The following is a 20,004-nucleotide window of genomic DNA, read 5'->3' as shown; positions in this document are numbered from 1 at the left end:
TCAAAGAGGAAAACCAGATTACCAGGCGGGAGTGCGTTGGTAGGGGTGAAATGGAGCAGAAAGAAGGGCGTGCAGACATCCCAGTTTTATCTTACATGGTTTAAGTGTTTAATAATAAATATTTAAAAGAAACCAAAGATATAACTGGAAAATTAATTAGAGGCTATAAAGGTACTTTCAGAGTTTCGGGATAGAGGGTGCTGCATAATTCACATTAATGTTATTTTAATGAGGCTATATTCAGTATGAGATGACCTGCTTTCAAATCTCTGCTGTCCATGAGACTGACTTTGTGACCTTGGGCAAGTCACTCAGCTTCTCGGCTCAGACCACTCTACAGAGATTGCCTAATGCCCTGGCCTGATGCACAGTCAGGCATCGTACGGGGGGGTCAGAACACGAATGTGGATCAAAGCACTTGTTTCCCTGAAGGGCCCATGGTAACTAAACCTGCCTCAGCAGGGTGAGTGCGAACATGAAAACACTAGGTGTGACTGCACCCAGCACACTCTTGAGGACTGTACAGATGTGAGGAAACAACAATGTGAATGTTTTTGTCAACAGTAACAATAGGTACTCTGCAAGGAGCACAAAAGAAATCTGTGCATACATGATATAATCCAGGCAGTGGCTGAATAAATTCACAATGGCTCCAACCTCAGTGACAGAAACAAAGGCCCATGTTTGGATTAAGTTTAGCTCCATGAGACAGAAATCTCCAAATAGCAGCAGCCAAACCAGGAGGGATGTTGAGTGAAATCTGGAGGAAGCGGGATGGGCTGGTTATGGTGGCTCTACAGAGCTGTTAGGACCCACTCATGCCTGCGACACCCCTTGGGAATGTCCCTCACCCTTATGGTAAGAGAAGACAAGCAGACCTCCAGCCGTTCATTTCTGTTTGAGGTAGCAAAGGAGTGTTGGTGGAGACTGGCTAGTTTGGAACACACTCTCTCCAAGTTGCAGAGGGGACTCCAACCATGTCCTTCCTGGAGACTTTCTCCTTATCCTGTACACCCTGTCTGCATATCTGGCACCTTCCTGCACCCAGCCATTTAAACTGGGAATCCACCTGAGAAACTCCCGTTTTCTCATCCCTGCCAGCTAGTTGGTCTCTATCAGAGAATCACAAATAACAGAAAGCACAGCTAAACCAGCCAAAGCAAAATGGGTTTTTACAGGCCTGATGTGGGGCTCAGATGACATCACCAGGATGAACTTTTTCTATTCATAGGTGTCTTCCTCAACTTGTTTCTCAAACACCCCATCTTGTGGTTCCTTGATGGCTGCATCTGCAGCGCTAGACCTCATATTCTTACCTGCTAGCCTTTTACCCTTTTACTGGCTTTGACTGGATCGCCAATCACTTTGGCCCTAGGAATTGGGACTCAATGACTGGGTCATAGCATGGTGCCCCATTGAACCACACTAACTGGGAATAGGCAGGAACCTATACCAGAAATATAGTCAGTAGGTGCTGGGCACCCCACAAGCAAACCACAGTGCTGTGGTCATCAAGTACTGTGGAGTCCAACTTCATTAACTCTCTAATCCTGTCTTTGCTCTTTTCCTGGCCTCTGGCTTGGTTCACGCGTACTGCCAGGCCCTGTCTCCTGCCCACCCCTGCACAGTTACCAAGGGTTCTTTCTGAATGTGCACGTCCCTCGGTCTCTCCTCTGCATACACCCCTTTCGTGGCTCTGGTCGCTTGCATAACAGCCTAGACCACAGTTCTGCAAACTACAGCCCAGGGGTCAAATCTGATTTTCCACCCATTTTTGTATGGCCTGTAAGCTAACAAAGTTTTTATTTTCTTTAGAATTGGGGGAGAAACAAAACAAAAGATAAATGCTGTTTCATGACATATTGAAATTATATGAAATTCAAATTTCAGTGTCCATAAACAAAGCCTTCTTGGAACACAGCCATGCTCGTTTGTATAACCGCTGGGTTCTATGTCTGTGGAGCTGAAGAGCAAGGCCTATAATCATGCTATCAGCCAGGTCACCCCTCTGGTTTAGACTCTCCAATGTGGTGGATGAGATACTTCTGCGACTCAGTCATTGGTCCTACTACTCTGCCTTCCTTATAGACCCCTGGAGGGTCCCTGTCCCTGTTTACCTCTACTCTCTTCCCTCATGCTGTCTCCCTACCTTAGATACTGTCTTACAGGCCTGTGTCTCTCTGGTAAGTAGGGCCTAATCTAACAGGACTCAGTTCAAGAATCTCTTGAGCCAGGAGAAATTGCCTTTGTTCTCCTTTCTGTCCCCACTGTCATTTGTATGTACTTCTTTTGTGGCTCTTGCAATTTGTGACACTTTTATGTTTCCAATACATCACTGTCTCTTCTATATACTACATAAGTCTGCAAGAATATTCAAGTGATGCTGTCTAGCGAAAGCCTTCTGTGCTTCAAGCAGTGTTCTGGGCCTGGGAATATCTCAGACAGGTGAGAGAACAGGGTCCTGGAAACTGCTGCCCATCCAGGATGCGCTTCCCATCCTCAAGCAGTAGGCCTCTCCCTCAGCTCTGAGGCCTCTCGCCAGTTCTCTTTTGGGGTCCTTTCCGTGGAGCAAGAGGTGGAATGGGAGGCTGGAGAGGGAAGGATTGGTATCTGGCCTTGACTTTCTCTAGACTTCAAGAATGTTGAAGCTGCTGCCTCTGTTCTGCTGCCACAAGAACAATTAAATAAATTGAACAGATAATAAAAGTGACGATGGAGTATTTTGCAAATGTGAAATGACATAGAAAAATGAAAACATAATGCTCACATGATGAATGTGCAGTATGAATAATGAAAATGTGTTGCATTCAGCAAGATCAATATGCTTTACTTGGAGCTTCAGTCTTACAAGCTTTTGAAGTCTTGTATTTGCCTCGAAGCTTCTTTTTCTGTTTCCTGACCTCTGCTTTAGGTTGCTCCTAACTTCTCTTCTCCCCCGTGCCCTTCAGATGCTCAACCTGTTTGTGGCCGTCATCATGGACAACTTTGAGTACCTGACTCGGGATTCCTCCATCCTGGGGCCTCACCACTTGGACGAGTTTGTCCGCGTCTGGGCAGAATATGACAGAGCAGCATGGTGCGTAGGCCTCTAGGCCACCCAGAGATCCAGGGCCTCTGGAGTTCTCAGGGAAGAGGTTGGCGTCAGAACCTCTCAAATGCTTGCCTATTACAGAAGGAGAGGAGGCTCCTCTTGTTGGTGGACTGGGAAGAGGGCCTGGCATTGGGCTAGTCCTCAGAGGCTTACCTTGTGCTTCTGACCTGCCTTCCTTCTGTGACAGGCTTGACTCTTTCTTTGCCAATCTCCTCATAGTCCTCACATAGGTTGTTTGGGTCCACTCCCAGAGGAGCCTCCAGTAATCTTGCTTCTCTTTCTGCCAATGTTAGTGGACTCCTTTGAGTCATTAAAGGGTTCAATAAGGATTTTCTGACCCAGAGAGACATCTGGTCACCATGGTCAGTAACGCTGATCTCCCTCACCCCTCCCAACAGATACAGTTGGATAAAACTCTGAAATTGTATGTTGAAAACCAAACAAGTTGTTCTTCCAACTGTTCTCTTGAGCACTTGTGGGATTTTAATTATATGGAACTGAATTAAATGGCAGGAATTGGCAGAGATAACTTTTTTTTTTTAATTTCTCTCACTGTAGTGAGAAGTGATGGTAGTTCTGAGGTGTTGTTACTCCTTCTGGGCTTTAGAGCAGGGGTTAGCCAACTACTGCCCATGGGCTAAGTTTGGCCCACTGTTTGTTTTTGCAAATAAAGTTTTATTAGAGCACAGCTACTCCATACACATACGTATTGTCTATGACTGCTTTCACACTATAAGGGAGAGTAGAGTGGTTGTGACAAATGGCCATCAAATTTAAAAACATTTAATATTAAAAACATTGTCAAAATTTTACTGTCAAATGAGTTTGCCAACCCCTGCTTCAGAGTGCAAAGGTAACCTTTTGCCCCTCATGGTTGAGGACAGGATGACATTTCTATGAACTTTTCTGACCCAGATCATCTTAGCTTCTGGGTCATAACTTACCATTCTATCCATTCTGGTCCCCCTCTGAAAATACTACAGGAGACATTGTCCTTCACAGGAATGGACCATGTTGCTTCCACCTGGAACTTCCTTTATAGTCTAAGACTCATCCCTAAGTATGTCCTCCTGGGAGGTTATTGAACTTGGGTTACTGGTTTGGAGACTGAATGGGTGAATTGGAATTTCTCTTCCCCTCTAATTATTAAAGACTCAGGGCACAGATTTATCTAAATTCACTTCTGCTACAATGGCTGAGTGACAGCTTTTCCTTTCTGGGCTCACATTCCAGGATACAGCTCTCAGAAAACACAGGACAATGTGGGGGCGGGGGGATAGAACACAGCTAGGCCTGCGTCTTTTACTTCTGCAGCCTTAGACCCATCACCAAATTGCTCTGAGCTGCCTCAACTGTCAAGCAGGGATGTCACCCACCTTCCTTGAAGGATAGTTGTGAGGATGATATTACATCACGCGTGCTACTGTTATCGTACCTGACAATATGGAAAGGCAAGTTGGAAGGCCAGCTTCTGTAAAGTGTGGTTGGTCACTTACCAGAGTAGAGAGCAACCACCTGCTCACAAAGGAGTTCATTGCTCATCCAGCCTCACTCGGACGTCCTGGGCTCCCAGAAACCCCACCTTCCTGTGCTTTATTATCTCAGGATCCAAATGCCTTGTGTATTGCACACACTCGTCCTTGTTGGTTCCAGCTGCTGGGAAGAGACAGTGCCGTGACTAGTCGTAAGGCTCAGAGTGTGAACTAAGCAAAAAGACAAGGGAGATCCTCTTCTGTTTTGAAAGTCACAGAGTACCTTGCTTTGGTTAGTTTCCTTGGCTTTCTCTATGAAATTGGAGGGGAGTAGCAAAATTACAGTGAACAAACGTCTTCAAAAGGTAAGACCAGTACAGGTGGCAAAGGACATCAGCCTGTTGCTACTAGCAACCCACCAACTTCCCAACTCACTAAGAAGCCAAATAAAAGACCACAAGGTCAAATGACCTCCCCTCAAGAGGTGAGCCACATGGAGGTACGGATGAACTGCTCTCTGGAAGAACAGGAGGGTTGGACACCCAGATCAAGAAGGCACAACGAAGCCAGGACACAGAGCTCATCTCCACATGGCTGCCTGTATGGACTGGATGTTCAGAGGTGGAGATACCATATTTATAGTCTCCAGTGGGACGCTGGTCAGTTCCAGGTTGTGTCCAGAACTGCAGATCCCGGGCCATACCTTTCTTGTTCTGGCCCCTGAGAGGGTAGATGCTTTAGCCACTGAAAATTAGGTAGTTGTTAATTCTGTCCCTTCCACAGGAAATCAGAAGTTTCACAGAAGAAGGGCTTGGTAAGAGAAGTCACCTTGTTGCTGGAATTCTGGCTGGATTCAGTCTGGATTCTGAGTGGCAGGAATGGAGCTGGGGAAAGAGTATCCAGGGCTTCCTCCCAGGGAGCTTTCAGAATGTGGATCCCAGAAGGCTCTCACCAAGTAGAGAAGAGTTTGCCCAGGCTGAACTCGGGAAAAATCTGTTTCAAAGGGAATCTGTCGCAAAGAGAATCAAGGCCCTTTGCAAATTCTCTCATGCCAACTGTGCTCCTTGCTAATTAGCCTAATGGGGAATTTGCAGAAAGACGCTGACTTCCCACTGCCCCTGATAGGCGGGGTCAGAGTAACTGACTGTAATCTGCATTTTCTGAAAAGCAAACAGTTCTGCATTCCGCTTGGCAGTGGCCTGGCCTCCTCTCTGGATGGCAGGCAGAGGCTCCCTGGCAGACGTTGTCCTTAGAAGCCTAGCTAGAGGCAGGGCTGTGACTACACCTGGCCAGATGGGGGCCAGATAGGTATCTCAGGGTGCTCTGGCAGTGGATGAACTCTGATTTCCTGAGGCAATTGGGGCTTTACCATTTGGCAAGGTGATGGTTCTCTGGTGCTACTGTTCTCTGGTCTGGTTTTGCCTGGCCCAAGAAAAGAAGCTGCACTCACTTCTTCCAGCCAGCCCCGTCAGGGCAAGGCTGCCATTTCTTTTCCACCCTTCTCTGAATATCCTATTAACCCACCTGTGCTTCCTTTACAGCGGCAGGATCCCGTATAAGGATATGTACAAATTAGTGCGGGTGATCTCGCCGCCTCTGGGCCTGGGAGAGAACTGCCCCTACAGGGTGGCTTGCAAGGTTTGCTCCCAGTCCCCAGCCATGACCTGTGGTGGGATGCAACATCTAACCCCTCCTCTCTGTCCTCTGCTCCACCACCACCGCGCCACATGAGAGAACCTTCATGTTGCTTTCCTTTGAGTTTAAAGAGGTCCCAACCCTCCCAGAACCAGCAGCTGTTACATAGGAAGAAGGGCACACTTGGCGGGGAAGGCAGAAATGAGTTCAAGACTTAGTGTGAGGGCCAATTTGATATCTCATTTTTCTTCTCATGCACACACACAATCTGCTCTACCTTATTTTGCATTTAACCACAGGCGCCTCCCCCTCCCTCTGCAAATGCAGAAATCTTTTTAATCTAGCAAGGAGTTTTATCACCAGAGACAGAGAAGCCTTGTTTTAGCTAAATCACATCATTGTCTCATGTGTAATGAATCAGTGTGATTCTGGCCATCCCTACCAATGCCTACCTTCCCAGGTCCTGAGTGCTTTGGCCAGAAGTGACTATAAAAGCTGTAGGACAGGCCCGGCATGGTGATGCCCACCTGCAATCCCAGCAATTCAGAGGCTGAGACAGGACAGTCACAAGTTCAGGGCCAGCCTATACAACTTAGCAAGACCCTGCCTCGGAATAAGAAAGGGGTGGGAATGTAGGTCAGTGGTAGTGCCCCTGGATTCAATTCCCAGTACTGAGGTGGGGAGAAGCTAGAAGACAGAAAGGAGGTGAGAACTAATGAAGAATTAGGGCAGCAGGTGAGAGGAGGCAAAAGAGGTGTAGACTTGGGGGTATATTGGAGAGTTTAATAGCTCAGCGAATCTTGGAGGGCTCTGTAGAAGATGAAGGGCCACCTGGCATATATAGTTGTGAGGGCGCTGTCACCAATGCCACATCACTTCTGTTGCTTAGACCAGAGACATTGTTTGGGGGCACAGAGGACCTCCCTTTCAAACTGCCTTACCCTGGGACCCCTTCGTCCCAGTGGTTCTACAGGCCCCCGCCCGTCCAAAGCCAAGGTGCTAGACGAGGAACCCTCTCCTGGTGCTGCAGGAGGGACGTGTGGGCTCCCTCGGGCAGAAGACTGCCCAGGCAGCTAGAAGAGGCCCAGGCCCGGGAAGGATGCCTGCCTGGGCTGTGGCTGGAGCTGGCTTGGGATGGTGACACAGGGGTTCAGTGCTCGGGAGGCTGGACAGCTGCCTCTGCCTGAGACTCTTTAAACTCCGCCCTGGTGAAACCTGCAGCGCATGTGGGAGAGCTGGGAGGGCAGCATGGCATGCAGGTGCTCTTCCTCCTCCTGGTTTGGTTTCTTCCGTCCCCAGCATGCCGTCAACCCGGTGCATGCTGGGGAGTAAAGAGCCCTCTTGTCCACAGAGCCAGGTGGAAGCAACAGGCCGACTCTGAGCAGCCCACCACTCAGCGCAAGCCACCGCCTCCTGCCGCACACACACCACAGAGGGGGGATACACGATGTTCCGCCTGTGGGTTCCGGGAGGAGAGAGGCCTGACTTCCAGGCCAGTGGCCCTGTCCCAGCCAGGTCCAGAAGTTCCCACCCATGGCTGGAGCACCGTCTATCCGGTTTATACCGCACACACAGCCCTGGGAATTGAAAACCAGTTTGCATCGCTGGGGGCAGACAGGATGAGCAGGGCAGTCAGGGAAAGGCTACCTGAGGAGGAAGGAATGAGTCCGTCAGTGCCTTCTGACAGCGTCAGCAGGACCAGAGGTTGCCACCAGTGTTCCCGGGTCTGTGTGGGGCGTGATATAAATCCGCACCAGGATGGAGTCACATGTATGATTTGCCTTGATTAACAGGTCTCCTATTCTTTTCCTGTTTTGTCCATTTTGTTTTTCTTCCCCCGTTTTCCGTATCGTTTTGTTCTGGCGCTCTGGGAATGCCTGTTCTCCTCTCCTACCTGTCTGCATCCCCCTCCCCACTTCCTCTCCTCTCCCTGCCACCCCTCCTGCCCCCTCCTGTCCCGTCCTGACTTACACCCCCCATGAGCAGTGGCCGCATCCATTACACTGAGATGTATGAAATGCTGACTCTCATGTCACCACCGCTAGGCCTCGGCAAGAGATGTCCCTCCAAAGTGGCATATAAGGTAGACCACCCCTTCCTTTGTTCTGGGCTAGAGACCAACAGGAGATGGGATCCAGTTGTGGGGAGGCCAGAACATGGGAGGAAGCTGGGCTGGGGAGGTGGAGGAGGGAAGTAAGGAAAAAAGAAGCCAGGAGACTGGAGTGTGAGGAAGGTTCCCAGAAGGACAAGGTCAGGAGGCAAGAGTGGTTTGCAGCTGTTCCCCACGGGCTCTTGGTGTCACTCTGTGTTTCTACAAGTGCGTGACTTCTCACGAGTGGGTTACTAGAGAGGAGCTGTAAGTGTTAGAGGAGGCAGAGTGGTGTCCAGGAAAACAGTGTATTTGGGAAAGAAATCTACAACAAAACAGCCATTGGAGCTTAGTAAGAAACAAAGCTTCTTCACCCAGATCAAGTAGGGAAATAATGTAGAAATTCCTCTAAACACGGTTCCAGAAGAGATCTTTGGGAGAGGAGAACTGGCGACAAATTTCTTCCCCGATGACATAAGAAGGAACCATGGCAGGTTCCTTCTAGGTGTGAGGACAGCAGAGGAATGTGTCTTCAACCCAGGGTCCACAAAGGGCTGCAGCTTTCTTCCCCCTCAGCCTGACCACCCCATTCCCGTGGAAACACTCAAGGGAAGGGGCCATGATGGTGAAAGTTGTCTTCTCTTTAGCTCTGCCTCATTAGAGGGCTCATTGGAATAAAACCATACAGGGACTGGCCTACCTGAAGTTGCCCATAACTTGGGGGCCTGAATGTTTCTTCACCCTTTAGTGATCATTACTCTTAATTCCCCTTTGGCATTTAGATGGACCCAGAACCCTGGAGCTCTTTTCATTCACTTAGAAACATGTCACAGTAATGTTACCACTTCTCTGGAATCTGACAGAAGTGGGGGAGCTGGAATTCAGATCCAAAGTAGAAACTGCCCTTACGCACTAAGACGTCTGTGGAACTGCTCTAGGCAAGATGTTCCAACAGAGTATGAGAGAGCCTTCCCCTAGAGCCTGCCTTTCTAAGAGATACTTCCCCGCTGCCAGGCTGATGGTTCTGCCAGAGGTCCTTCTGCTACCTCCAAATTGCATTGCTCCAGAGAGCATCTCATGGGAATGTGCCCATTAGAGACCTCCATCCACCCAGCATATGGCTCATCTACAGCTTAAGGACTGATTATCTGAATTTGTTCGTGATGACCATATCCCAAAGTACCAGGTGGTGGTGGTGGGATATGGCCTATTCTTTGAATTTCTGGGACAAAGGTTGGTGAGAGAAGAAGAGGGAATTAGAAGGAAAGTTCAAGAATTCTAAAAGCAAGATACTCTCTGGAAAGTGGATTTGGCCATTTCAGTTGGATCCCTTCCTCTGGGCGAGGGGAACAGGGCCTGCCCACTCTGCTCCTGCCTGTGCCCCCTTCTCATTCTTTCCCCCCTGCTCTCCCCATCTTCCTCCCCTGGAGCCTGTTTGCACTTACCCCTGTCCATCCTGCTCCACCTCATCCTTTGGATAAGTTGGACTTATGCATGTTCAATCATGTGCTGGCAAATTTCATCTTTTAAAGACTCAAAAAGGGGGCACCAGGATGCATCTTCTAAGTCAGATAAGCAAACCAAAACCTGTCACTATCTTTCCATTAAGTCTGGGGGTATTTATGGGATAAGTGGAAATACAGAGCAACCTGAAGAAAGGGAATGGAGCCACCTCCCAGAGCTGACTCCTTCCCCAGAGCTGCCACTTCTTCTAGAAATCACTTCCCTTCCCAATGGAAGACATTCTTAGGACTCCCTTGAGGGAGTTCCATGGAATGATCAGGGAACCCCCGTCCCTTGGAATTTGGCATCCTTCCCTGTCTAAAGCAGCAAATGAGCCTTGGGTGAGAAGAAGGGAGAGTAAGACTGGCACAGGGTTGGGGAATCCTTGCCCTTCTTTTTTGTCTGTGCATTTGACCTCTGCACTTTTCTTTCCTTCTCACCAAGGTGTCTTTCAATATTTTTTTTTGGCCTGGTGTTTTTTTTTTTTTTTTTTTTCTTCTTCTTTCACACAGAGGTTGGTCCTGATGAATATGCCAGTGGCTGAGGACATGACGGTCCACTTCACCTCCACACTTATGGCTCTGATCCGGACAGCTCTGGACATTAAAATTGCCAAAGGTCAGCAGAGGGAGGGAGGGATTGTGAAGGAAGCTGTACAGGGTGGTACAGGATGGCTCTATATGATTTGCCAGCCAAGGACACAGCAATTCATTGACCCAGAAATTAAGTAGCAGGGTCCTGGTTTCACCTACGAGACTCAAAAACCATGATACTTATTTCCTTTGGTAAAATACATGGTTTGATCTTCTTTAAGGCTCCTTTGAGTTTTAACAGTATACAAGCTTTAATGTCTGGCATATGTGGTAGGCATTCTAGAAATATTTGTATGTTAGACATATAAATTTTGTCATTATTTTCCCCTACGTGACATCTTTTTTTCTGTCTAAATTCCTGGAAGTTTGTCACAGGTGTCATTATGGAGGACATGACAGAACTTTGCTCATCTTGATTGCTAATTTTCAGCTGCCTGGCCTTGCCTGATCAAATCCTGTTTAAAATCAAGTCACTAGGATTATGGAGCTAGTGTTGCTGGAGGACTGATGTGTGCCCAGTGAGGCAGGGCAGGTTTACTTGGGGCTCAGGTACTCTGCTATATTGAGTACCTGAGATCCTTTCAGAATCAATGAGGAAGTCGATTTTGATCTCAGGACCTCAGAGCTCTGTGGCGGGATAGGCCTGAGTCACTGAAAACAGGAGCCAAGATATGTTTTGCTTCCTCAGCAGAATGACTTGTCACTAAGTGCCAAGATTTCCTCTTGGAATATGAGGTGCCATGCTGATTCAGCTCCTGCCCCCAACCATTCCCTCAGTCCTTGGTAACTGCGTGGGTTCCGATTTATTAATAATTTATCTTATTCTAGGTGGTGCAGACAGGCAACAGCTAGACTCAGAGCTACAGAAGGAGACCCTGGCCATCTGGCCTCATCTGTCCCAGAAGATGCTGGATCTGCTTGTGCCCATGCCCAAAGGTGTGGGGTCTCCTCCTAGTGGTCTTGCCACTTGTGGCCCAGCATGCCAAGGCCATATCTTTTGGGAAACCTGGAATGATCAAGGAGATAAGGGAAGACTGCTCTTTTGTTTTTAGGAAACTAAATTCTCCACTACTTAAGTCCCTTTGATCATTTATTAATTGCAAGCAGTTTAAGATAGCTACCATGGTTGTGAATGAAACTTACTGGGTGTCTAGCCCATTCCTTCCATGTCATGCTGTTCAGCAAACCCCATCAGTTGGGAAAAGGATGTTGTTACTTAGATCTGGACATCTGGAATGCTAGGAGTTGGTGCTTACAAATGTATTGCTTGTCGTTGGTATTGCCACTGTCACCCTCATTGGGTGGATTTGTAAGCTCCTGGAGGACAGATGTGGGGACCTACTCACTCTGTATCCTCAGAGCCTCAATAAGCATTGGATGAATGAGTGACTGAGGGCATAAACCTACTTCAGAGAGAGGGTGATAAAGCTGGTGAGGTGTCCCCACTTTCTCCCACCCCTCTTCCCCTTTTTCACCACTATGCCACGTTTGTTTGTAGCCTCTGACCTGACCGTGGGAAAAATCTATGCAGCAATGATGATCATGGACTACTATAAACAGAGTAAAGTGAAGAAGCAGAGGCAGCAGCTGGAGGAACAGGTGAAGGTCAATGACTGGGTGGGTCGACCTTGAGTCCCATGGGCTCCCAAGGAGGTGTGTATTACTGGGGCATACTGCCCTGTGAGTACAGTAAGGCCTTAGGGTCCAAGAACTTTCTAGTGCCATGCAATTAGAAACCCAGTGGATCTCAGGTTACAACAGTCAAACGAGGTGTCAATCATGCTCCTATGTTTTTCATGTCATTTGTATTCCTGTCCCAGCAGGCCCCACAGTGTCATGGGAATTTTTTTTTTTTTTTTTTTTCATTTTACACAGAAAAATGCACCCATGTTCCAACGCATGGAGCCATCCTCCCTGCCTCAGGAGATCATCGCTAATGCCAAAGCCTTGCCTTATCTTCAGCAGGACCCCGTGTCAGGCCTGTGAGTAGAACCAAAGGGTCCACACCTGCTTGAATTCTGCCACCCACACCATTGGGCAGGCCTAAGAACTTATTGCCTAGAAGTGCCCAAGTAATCGTACGGAGATGAATGGTTCTTGTCCTGAGGCTGAGCCTCCAGAATGGTTATTGTACAAGGGTAAGAGAAACGTACCTGTTAGGTGCCACCACGAGCTTCAGAGACAGCGGTCACTGTGAAGGGACAACAGAAGGGAGTTTTCACTTGTGTTCTAATGTACTGGCATCTTAGTTCTCTTGTGAAGAATCATCATCCTCTATTGAGTTCTTAATTATTTCTTCCCAGTGAATCTAGTATCCTGCTAGAAGATATAAACCCCTCAGAGGTGCCAGTATTGGCTGAATATAAAGGGGAAAAGAAAGAATAGCTACTGAATTCTTCCCCTGAATCTGACTCTGCCTAACCTCACTTGATTCTCACTACAGCAGCTTTCTGTACCCTGGAAATAGATAATTCATATTACCATTTTTACAAATAAAGAAATGGAAACTAAAAGAGATTAAATAAGTTGCCCAAATGGGATCACTAGTAGGAAACAAACTGAAATTTGTTATTTCTGACTGAAGTCTTTCCACTCTAACATGTAACTTTTAGTGACCAAAAGGGATCTTGCATCAGAAAAAAATAGAAGTTGAGACAAAACTCTAAGGAATATGCCAGTTCTCCTGAGTGACAGGCCTTAGCTCCAATTTGGCTGTTAGTCATGAATGATCTACATATCTCATGCCGTTATCTTCCTATCATCAGTAAGCATGGGGTGGGCACCCAAGAACATGAGTTCCTCTGGGCAATGTAAATGAGTTTTTGAGGTTGGGATAAATTGCATGACTTGAGAGTGATATTCAGGACTTGGGAATGAGGCCTCTGTTGGAGCACTATTTGGCATTGCTCACACCATTAGTTTCTTTCATCCTGTTGTGTTGGAGATCTGTTTTTGAAAAGTATACTCACAGGTCACAATCCAGTACATTTAGAAGAAAAAGACCAGTCATGACCAAGGACTTTGGTTATTTTTATAAACGATTTGCTATGATGAGATGGCAAGGTACATATTCTCCTGTCCACAGGAAACAAGTAGATGCTTCTTTTTGCTGTGTGCAGGAGAGAAGGAAGGAGATATGACTGGAGCAATGGTGCCTCCCCATTGTAGGGGTACTTAGCTTAGAAATGAAGACACCCCCTTGCTCTCCCACCCAGATCTAGATATGTTTTATCTATGATTTGCTATTCAAATGGAATCACTTCAGCTTCTCCTCCATGGTGTTTATTTACCAGTTTTTTTGGGGAGTGAACTTGGCCAAAACACTGGCTCAGGCACTTGGAGGTACAGCAGTGAACATGATCACAGTCCCCTTGGAAACACATCTGGTAAAAGAAATTATATGAATAGTACAGATTAAAATGTGGAAGAGTAGGTTATTGGGACGCCTTGTAGAAGAAACCACTTACCTAGTTTGAGGGTTTGGGGACATCTCCACAAGGAAGTGACATATGAGTGGGACTTCAAGGCAAGCTCTTTGAGAGGTGAGAGTGAGTGGTAAATTTAAGGATCCTAAAAACTGTAGGATGGTTGGAGCAGAGAACCCAGAAGAGGAGGTAGCTGGTGGGCTTGGAGAGCTTCATAGGGTCAGGAAGTAAGAGAGCATTATAAGCAAGATGTATAAGTCATTTTTGATCTTAGGATAATGGGGTTTTGTGCTTCAGAGTGACATGATCGGATTTGTGCCTTTAAAATTCATTTAGGAATTCAATGTAGACTTAATGGATTGGGGGAACAATTCTAGAGATAAGAGCACAAGTCACTGAAATTGTGTAAATTGTCAATGACAGTGACTTGAACAAACAGGATATAAATGGGGAGAAATAGGCAGACAATATTTAGTAGGTAGAATGGGAAGGATTTGGTGATTGATTTGCACATAGAGTGAAGACTTTTGTGTTTCTGGTCTGAGCTTTTGGGGGATATTGGTGCATTTCCTGAAATGGGAACACTGGTGCACTAGAAGGCTGGTTCCTCAGGAGCATGTTTTTAGAACATGCATTATTCAGAGATTGATCTAGGGCCATGGTAGTGAGCATGATAGGCAGAGCCCCTGCCTCACTGACTTCACATTTGGTTAAAAGCCAGGCATTAAACAGGAAAACTACTAGAAAGAACTTGCCATTTTTAATGATTACAGCTGTGGTAAGTTCTAGAAAGGAAAAAATGTAGAATGATACAGAGCATATAAGAAGGACATCTGACTAGTTATGGGGGAGAAGATTTCCTAAGGAAGTAACTTTAGGTAAGAAAATTCAAAATTACATAGAGTTTACAGGGACAGGAGCCTTGGAGAGAGGCATCTTGTGCTCTGGGAATAGCCTGTGTTAATCAACTAAAAATGTCTAGTGTGTGAAATTCTGAGAGCAAAGGGCTGGAGAGGCTGGTGAGGCAGGAACAGATCATGAGAGAGGCCATATGATGGATCCTGGACTTCTTCCTGACCAACAAGAGGCGGTCTGAGAGGGTTTTTTAAGTATGAGATTACTCTGGGTTCTAATTATTCAATACTGTGAAGTTGTTCAGTGATTCCAAGGGTCCTGTCTTTACTGTTGCTATAAAAAATACCTGGACTAGACAGTTTATAAAGAATATATACGTGACTTCTGGAGGCTGAGAAATGCAAGTGCGTGGCGTCTGCCTCTGGTGAAGGCCGCCTTGCTGTGTCATGTCAGGGTAAGGGACATCACACAGTGAGACAGACCAAGCTTGTTAGCTTGCATCTCTTATAAAGCCACTGATACCATTATGGGAGCCCCACCCTCATGACCTCATTGAATCCTAATTACCTCCGAAAGGCCCCATCTCCCAATTCCATTAACATAGAACTTTAAAGATGAGATTTTTTCAACACATGAGCTTTTGTGGGACACAGCTGGTCTTCCCTGCCTATTGAAAATTCTATTCATTCTCTACAGGACAAAAAGGGGCCCATTTTGTATATACTAGCCACACTCATTTTGTTCCCAGTGGTTTACAGGAGAGGTCGCATTGAGGAAGGACTGGCATTTAGATAGACCATTTAAATATCAGATAACTCTGTACCAGTGATGGAAACTCAGCTGGAGCCCTCTCTGGCAGCAAGGGGACAGACTGGTGATTCCCTGTGATTCAGATCTCCCCTGTGATGTTCATTTGGTAAGACTGCACCTATCAATTACTCCAGTGTTCCCCTGAATGCAGTCATCAGCAATGGACTTAACTGCTCTCTCTGGAACAAAAAGCTGACACTGGCATAGATGGTGTCACATTCCCCAGGTCCACCACCTCTGACAGAGCTACTGCCTAGCCATTGACCACTGCTCCTCCTCCCATAATCCGAAGCTCACTGTGTATTCTTGATCAACGGCAGCTGTTACCACCCAGGTGACAGTGGATGGCAATAGAAGTTGAATTTTTAAAGGGTGACTGCCTCTTTTTCTGCAAGCTAGTCCAAAGGACCGAGAGTATCTGGCTCAGTGGTTTAATGACAACATACTGTGAAAGCTTTACTATCATTCTTTTGGAGGCCTCTAAACACTTGGCATGGATTTGTCCTTGTCCTCTTTACCCACCACTGTGTAAACTTTCTTCTAGTTAGCTATCAACCCAGAGGTGGAACTTGCCTCCCCCAAGTTCATGAACCAATGAACACAGTGCATGGAACAGAGTAGTCCTTCAGTAAATGTTCATGGAATTGAGTTTAGTTTGGCCAGGGATGTTGGCATAATAAGACCATATTACTGGGAGTGGAGAAAAATTTAAAAAGACCATAGCTGCCTAATATTTAAACAAGCTGTTCACTGTTTAAACTAGGGCATTTTTCTGCCCAATACGGAAACTCAACAGAATCAGGTTTACAATCTAGCATTGGTCTTCCATATGGCTGAGTGTGACAAATGATGTCATTTGTCACAGATATGCTAGTCACCAACAGAATGACAAATGGTTCTAAATGCACGTTGAAAACACCAGTTTCTCTGTTTTTCAATACTTAAAAAGAAACCCTGTAAGTTACCAGGCTTTTCGGGCTGCCAAGGGCAAAGGGTATAGCCCTTGCTCAGAAGGAGGTCTTGTCTGGGATGGGAATTATTACTGGCAGCTGTGGAATGACTCTTTCTCTGTCTCTCATTACCTCCAAATTTGGCATTCTTTTCAGGAGTGGCCGGAGTGGATACCCTTCAATGAGTCCACTCTCCCCCCAGGAAATATTCCAGTTGGCTTGTATGGACCCAACCGAGGATGGACAATTCCAGGAACAGCAATCTCTGGTGAATGAATGAGTTACATGATCTCAAAAAGGCTTCCTTGGTTTCCTGATCCCTCCCACTTTCATTTTCAAATTTTATTTCATAGCCATTATTGATCATGAAAACCCTTTTTGGTAGACTAACCAGTTTTCCTGGGAATTTCCTACTTTCAACAGCCTGGTTCTTCATGTTCTCTAAGAATGTTCTCTCTTTAGGTTTTACAGTCTCAGAGGCCCCTTCACTCCTACAGGAACTCACATTGCCCTCTTAGTTTATGTCCTTGAGCATCAAATGTAGGTGGTAAAAGTCACATAAAATCTTACCTTTGACAGCAAACTTTAAGATAGAGTGGCACCAGTCCTGTGGCATAGTGTACCAGGTGCTGCTTAGAGGAACACAGAAATGCCCTGCCAGCTCTTAGTGGCAGCATGTGCAACAGTGGCTATCTTTCTGCCAGGAGGTACAGGAGACTCTACCACCTCTGCTCTGTGTGGGTTCAGGTAGGTTGGCCCTTTTGGTCACAATTTTACAAGGTCAAATACATCCTCACAGGCCCTTAAAGTCATTTTTCTGAGCCCAAAATGTTTTTCATTAGCATTGATGGTGAAATTTCTTAGAGGCCTGTTGAATCAAGTTAAAGCTTGAAGAGAGGGCAGACTAATGATTTGGCTTTGCTAATACAAAGCTACAAGGTGATTCCCAAAGCTAATCAACTTTACCATTATTCCCAGTTCAGGAGCAGTGAGCTCAAGTTCCCTCCCAAGCTTGATTGGACTGGAGAAAGAAAGATAAAGTCCAGTCTTTGCAAAAGTCTGTATAGACAGCTAGTACTAAGTGAGTTCCACATCACTTTATGATTCATCTGTGGTTCTTTTTTATCCTTCATTTCTTTCCTGACTCCTCTCTGCTACTACTGTGAATCCCAGAGCCATTCTGAATGGATATCTCTCAGAGGGAGCACACATGTCAGTAGCTCAAACAAATGGGTAATTCTGTCCTTTGTGATTGCTGAGGCTTATTGTGGTTGTGTGGGGGACACCATTAGGCCAGAGACCTCTGGTGCATGAGTGATCTTCCCAAGGGTGTCCTTCATGAGGTGGGTAGGATTTCTTGGAATAATTCTGTCTTCCCCTCTGAGGGAATTAGCACCAAAGCCTAGGGACTAATGGGACCAGGTAATTTGATTCTTAAAAGGGTCTCTCAGCATTTTACAGCTTGCTTGCCTGGTGATGTGTCTGGTAAGAAAAATCTCCATGAGACTTTATCACCTCATTTCTGTGGGTTTCCCCAGGGCTGAGCCGTAGTGCCAGGACTTCTTGGATGTGCGTTCATCTTGTTGTCGGTGCTGGTGTCTGTAATTTAGTTCAGGTGTCAGCTGTGCTACACACTCACCACTGTGTACTTCTGCACATCCTGAGGCGTGGCCATGATTTGTGCGTGTGCATACGGAGTGTGTCCACACCGCCTCTGACACCTGTACCCCGCAGTGTTGTTACCACGTCTGTTTGGAGTCAGAACTGTGTGTCATATAGAGCATGTATTGCAAACACTAGCTTTTTCAAGTGCCCACATCACATTCCTGGGAAGGACTTCTTCACGTGCACACCAGAAACCACGTGAGGCAGGTGTCCCAGTGCCTCGTCCTTTAGACAATACCCTACTCCTACGTCAATGCTTTCAGGATGCTGTTTCCTAAATATAAAATAGCTTTTTTCAAGTATAATCTCCATATGCCAAAGATGTTCTTAGATCTCTTTGGGGTGGCCTATGTAAACATCTCTAAGGCAGCTCCATTCCCAGTGTTGCTGCGTAGCTGTCTTTACAGAGCATATTCAACTGCCACACTGATGTCCTTTGACCAGGAAAATAAGAGTTTGACAGGAACTTAGAGCTAAACTTCTAACACTCCAGAGGGGCACAGCCCAATACATGTGGTACTTAGCACTTGAAATGTGATGACTACAAATAAAATGTAAACTATCTCATTGATTTTTATATTGATTACATAAGTAGTTTGCATTATATTTCTATTAGATTGCAGTAGTCAGAGCATCCCTGACAGATGGCCACCTGTCACATTTTGGGATGGTTTCAGTTGTAAGAAAACTGTTGTCTAATGAATTCTGTGTCTTAAAGTTTAAGAAAGATACACTGGATATCAGATAGTGATTTCCCTTACAATTTAACAAAAGTTCTCTTCAGATTAAAATAAACTGAATGGTAACACCTCTCAGAAAGTAAATTTCATGTTTCGTAATGCTATAATATCTGAAGCACTGCTTAGCGATTAGAAAAAAAAAAAGGGTACTTGATCAGAAAAACATGTTCTTCACCTCTCAATCCCAGTTAGAACTTTGGGACATTTGGTATAATGTGCACATATATATACACAACTGAGACCTAAAAGATGCCAGTCTCCTTCTGAAGGCCATTTTTGAGGAGGCAAAATCACCCACTGGAGGTGAGAAGCAACGAGCTGGAACCAAGTCCCACAAGCTTGGCTGTGTGTTTATTTCCAGGAGCCAGAGGTTAGTGAAATAAAAAGCGTGCAGTCCTCTAACCATGGCATCTACCTTCCTCCGGACACCCAGGAGCATGCGGGATCGGGGAGGGCATCTTCTATGCCACGCCTGACCGTGGATCCCCAGGTAAAAAGCAACCACCAGGTATCTTATGCAGTGGCATCTCAGGCTGTACTAGGTGGGTGATGACACACCTGATGTTTCCAGGTGAGCCTGGACTTGCCCCCACTCCTTTTGTAAGACAGCCTGCTCCTCCACTGTTTTCAACAAGCCCCTAAACACAATTGCCTAGCCAACAAAATGGCATAACTTCCCCCAGTGGACTAAGCAGTCTCAAGACTTAACCAGCCAAGCAAGAAATATCTTCCAGGATTTTCTGTGTATTTCCCCCCACCCCTGCCCCTTTCCTGGCCGCCCCCACAGCACACATGCAGTTACTTCACACAGCTGTATGTCAGGACTGTCTTAGCAAGTGCAGGCCACGCCTCATTTCTTTGTCTGTTTTCCTGGCTTCTTTTTTCTGTCTGTCTGTGTTACATCAGGTTTTGACAGAGACAAGAAGTTTTGGTGGATCTGTTTTGACATCTGTGGTTTAAGGTGGGCTGGTTAAGAGGGAGAGTGGAGCATTCTTGGTTGTTAAATTGCAAGCTTTTGTGGGCTCCAGTGCTACAGGGCAGGGCCTTCTCTGTGAGGGCAAAACATAATGCAAAGCCATACTTCCTCCAGGGCCTGGCCTCTTTGACAATGGCCCTCTCATATTTCCAAGTGGCTCAGTATTTGCTGCAGGTCCCCACAGTCCTGCTTGGTTTTGC

At 46.3% G+C, this 20,004-nt stretch overlaps 1 protein-coding gene across 4 annotated transcripts in view; it reads left to right on the top strand.

The window, feature by feature from the left end:
* Positions 1 to 20,004, top strand: part of CACNA1E (calcium voltage-gated channel subunit alpha1 E) — a 439,155-nt gene that overhangs the window by 407,971 nt on the left and 11,180 nt on the right. For 3 of the 4 annotated variants that reach the window (XM_079106943.1, XM_079106942.1, XM_079106941.1), the window contains 8 exons: positions 2,949 to 3,076; positions 8,185 to 8,281; positions 10,303 to 10,408; positions 11,212 to 11,319; positions 11,882 to 11,982; positions 12,259 to 12,365; positions 16,580 to 16,691; positions 19,190 to 19,318. In XM_079106943.1, coding sequence (XP_078963069.1) covers positions 2,949 to 3,076; positions 8,185 to 8,281; positions 10,303 to 10,408; positions 11,212 to 11,319; positions 11,882 to 11,982; positions 12,259 to 12,365; positions 16,580 to 16,691; positions 19,190 to 19,318 — 888 coding nt within the window. Of the gene's footprint in view, positions 1 to 2,948; positions 3,077 to 6,104; positions 6,202 to 8,184; positions 8,282 to 10,302; positions 10,409 to 11,211; positions 11,320 to 11,881; positions 11,983 to 12,258; positions 12,366 to 16,579; positions 16,692 to 19,189; positions 19,319 to 20,004 lie in introns of all 4 variants that reach the window. The other variant, XM_079106940.1, reaches the window with a different exon arrangement.

The sequence above is a fragment of the Sciurus vulgaris genome, assembly GCF_902686455.1.
Source record: "Sciurus vulgaris genome assembly, chromosome: 12".
Classification (NCBI taxonomy): domain Eukaryota; kingdom Metazoa; phylum Chordata; class Mammalia; order Rodentia; family Sciuridae; genus Sciurus; species Sciurus vulgaris.
The sequence above is the reverse complement of the archived record's forward strand: the minus strand, read 5'-3'. Positions and strand labels throughout refer to the sequence as shown.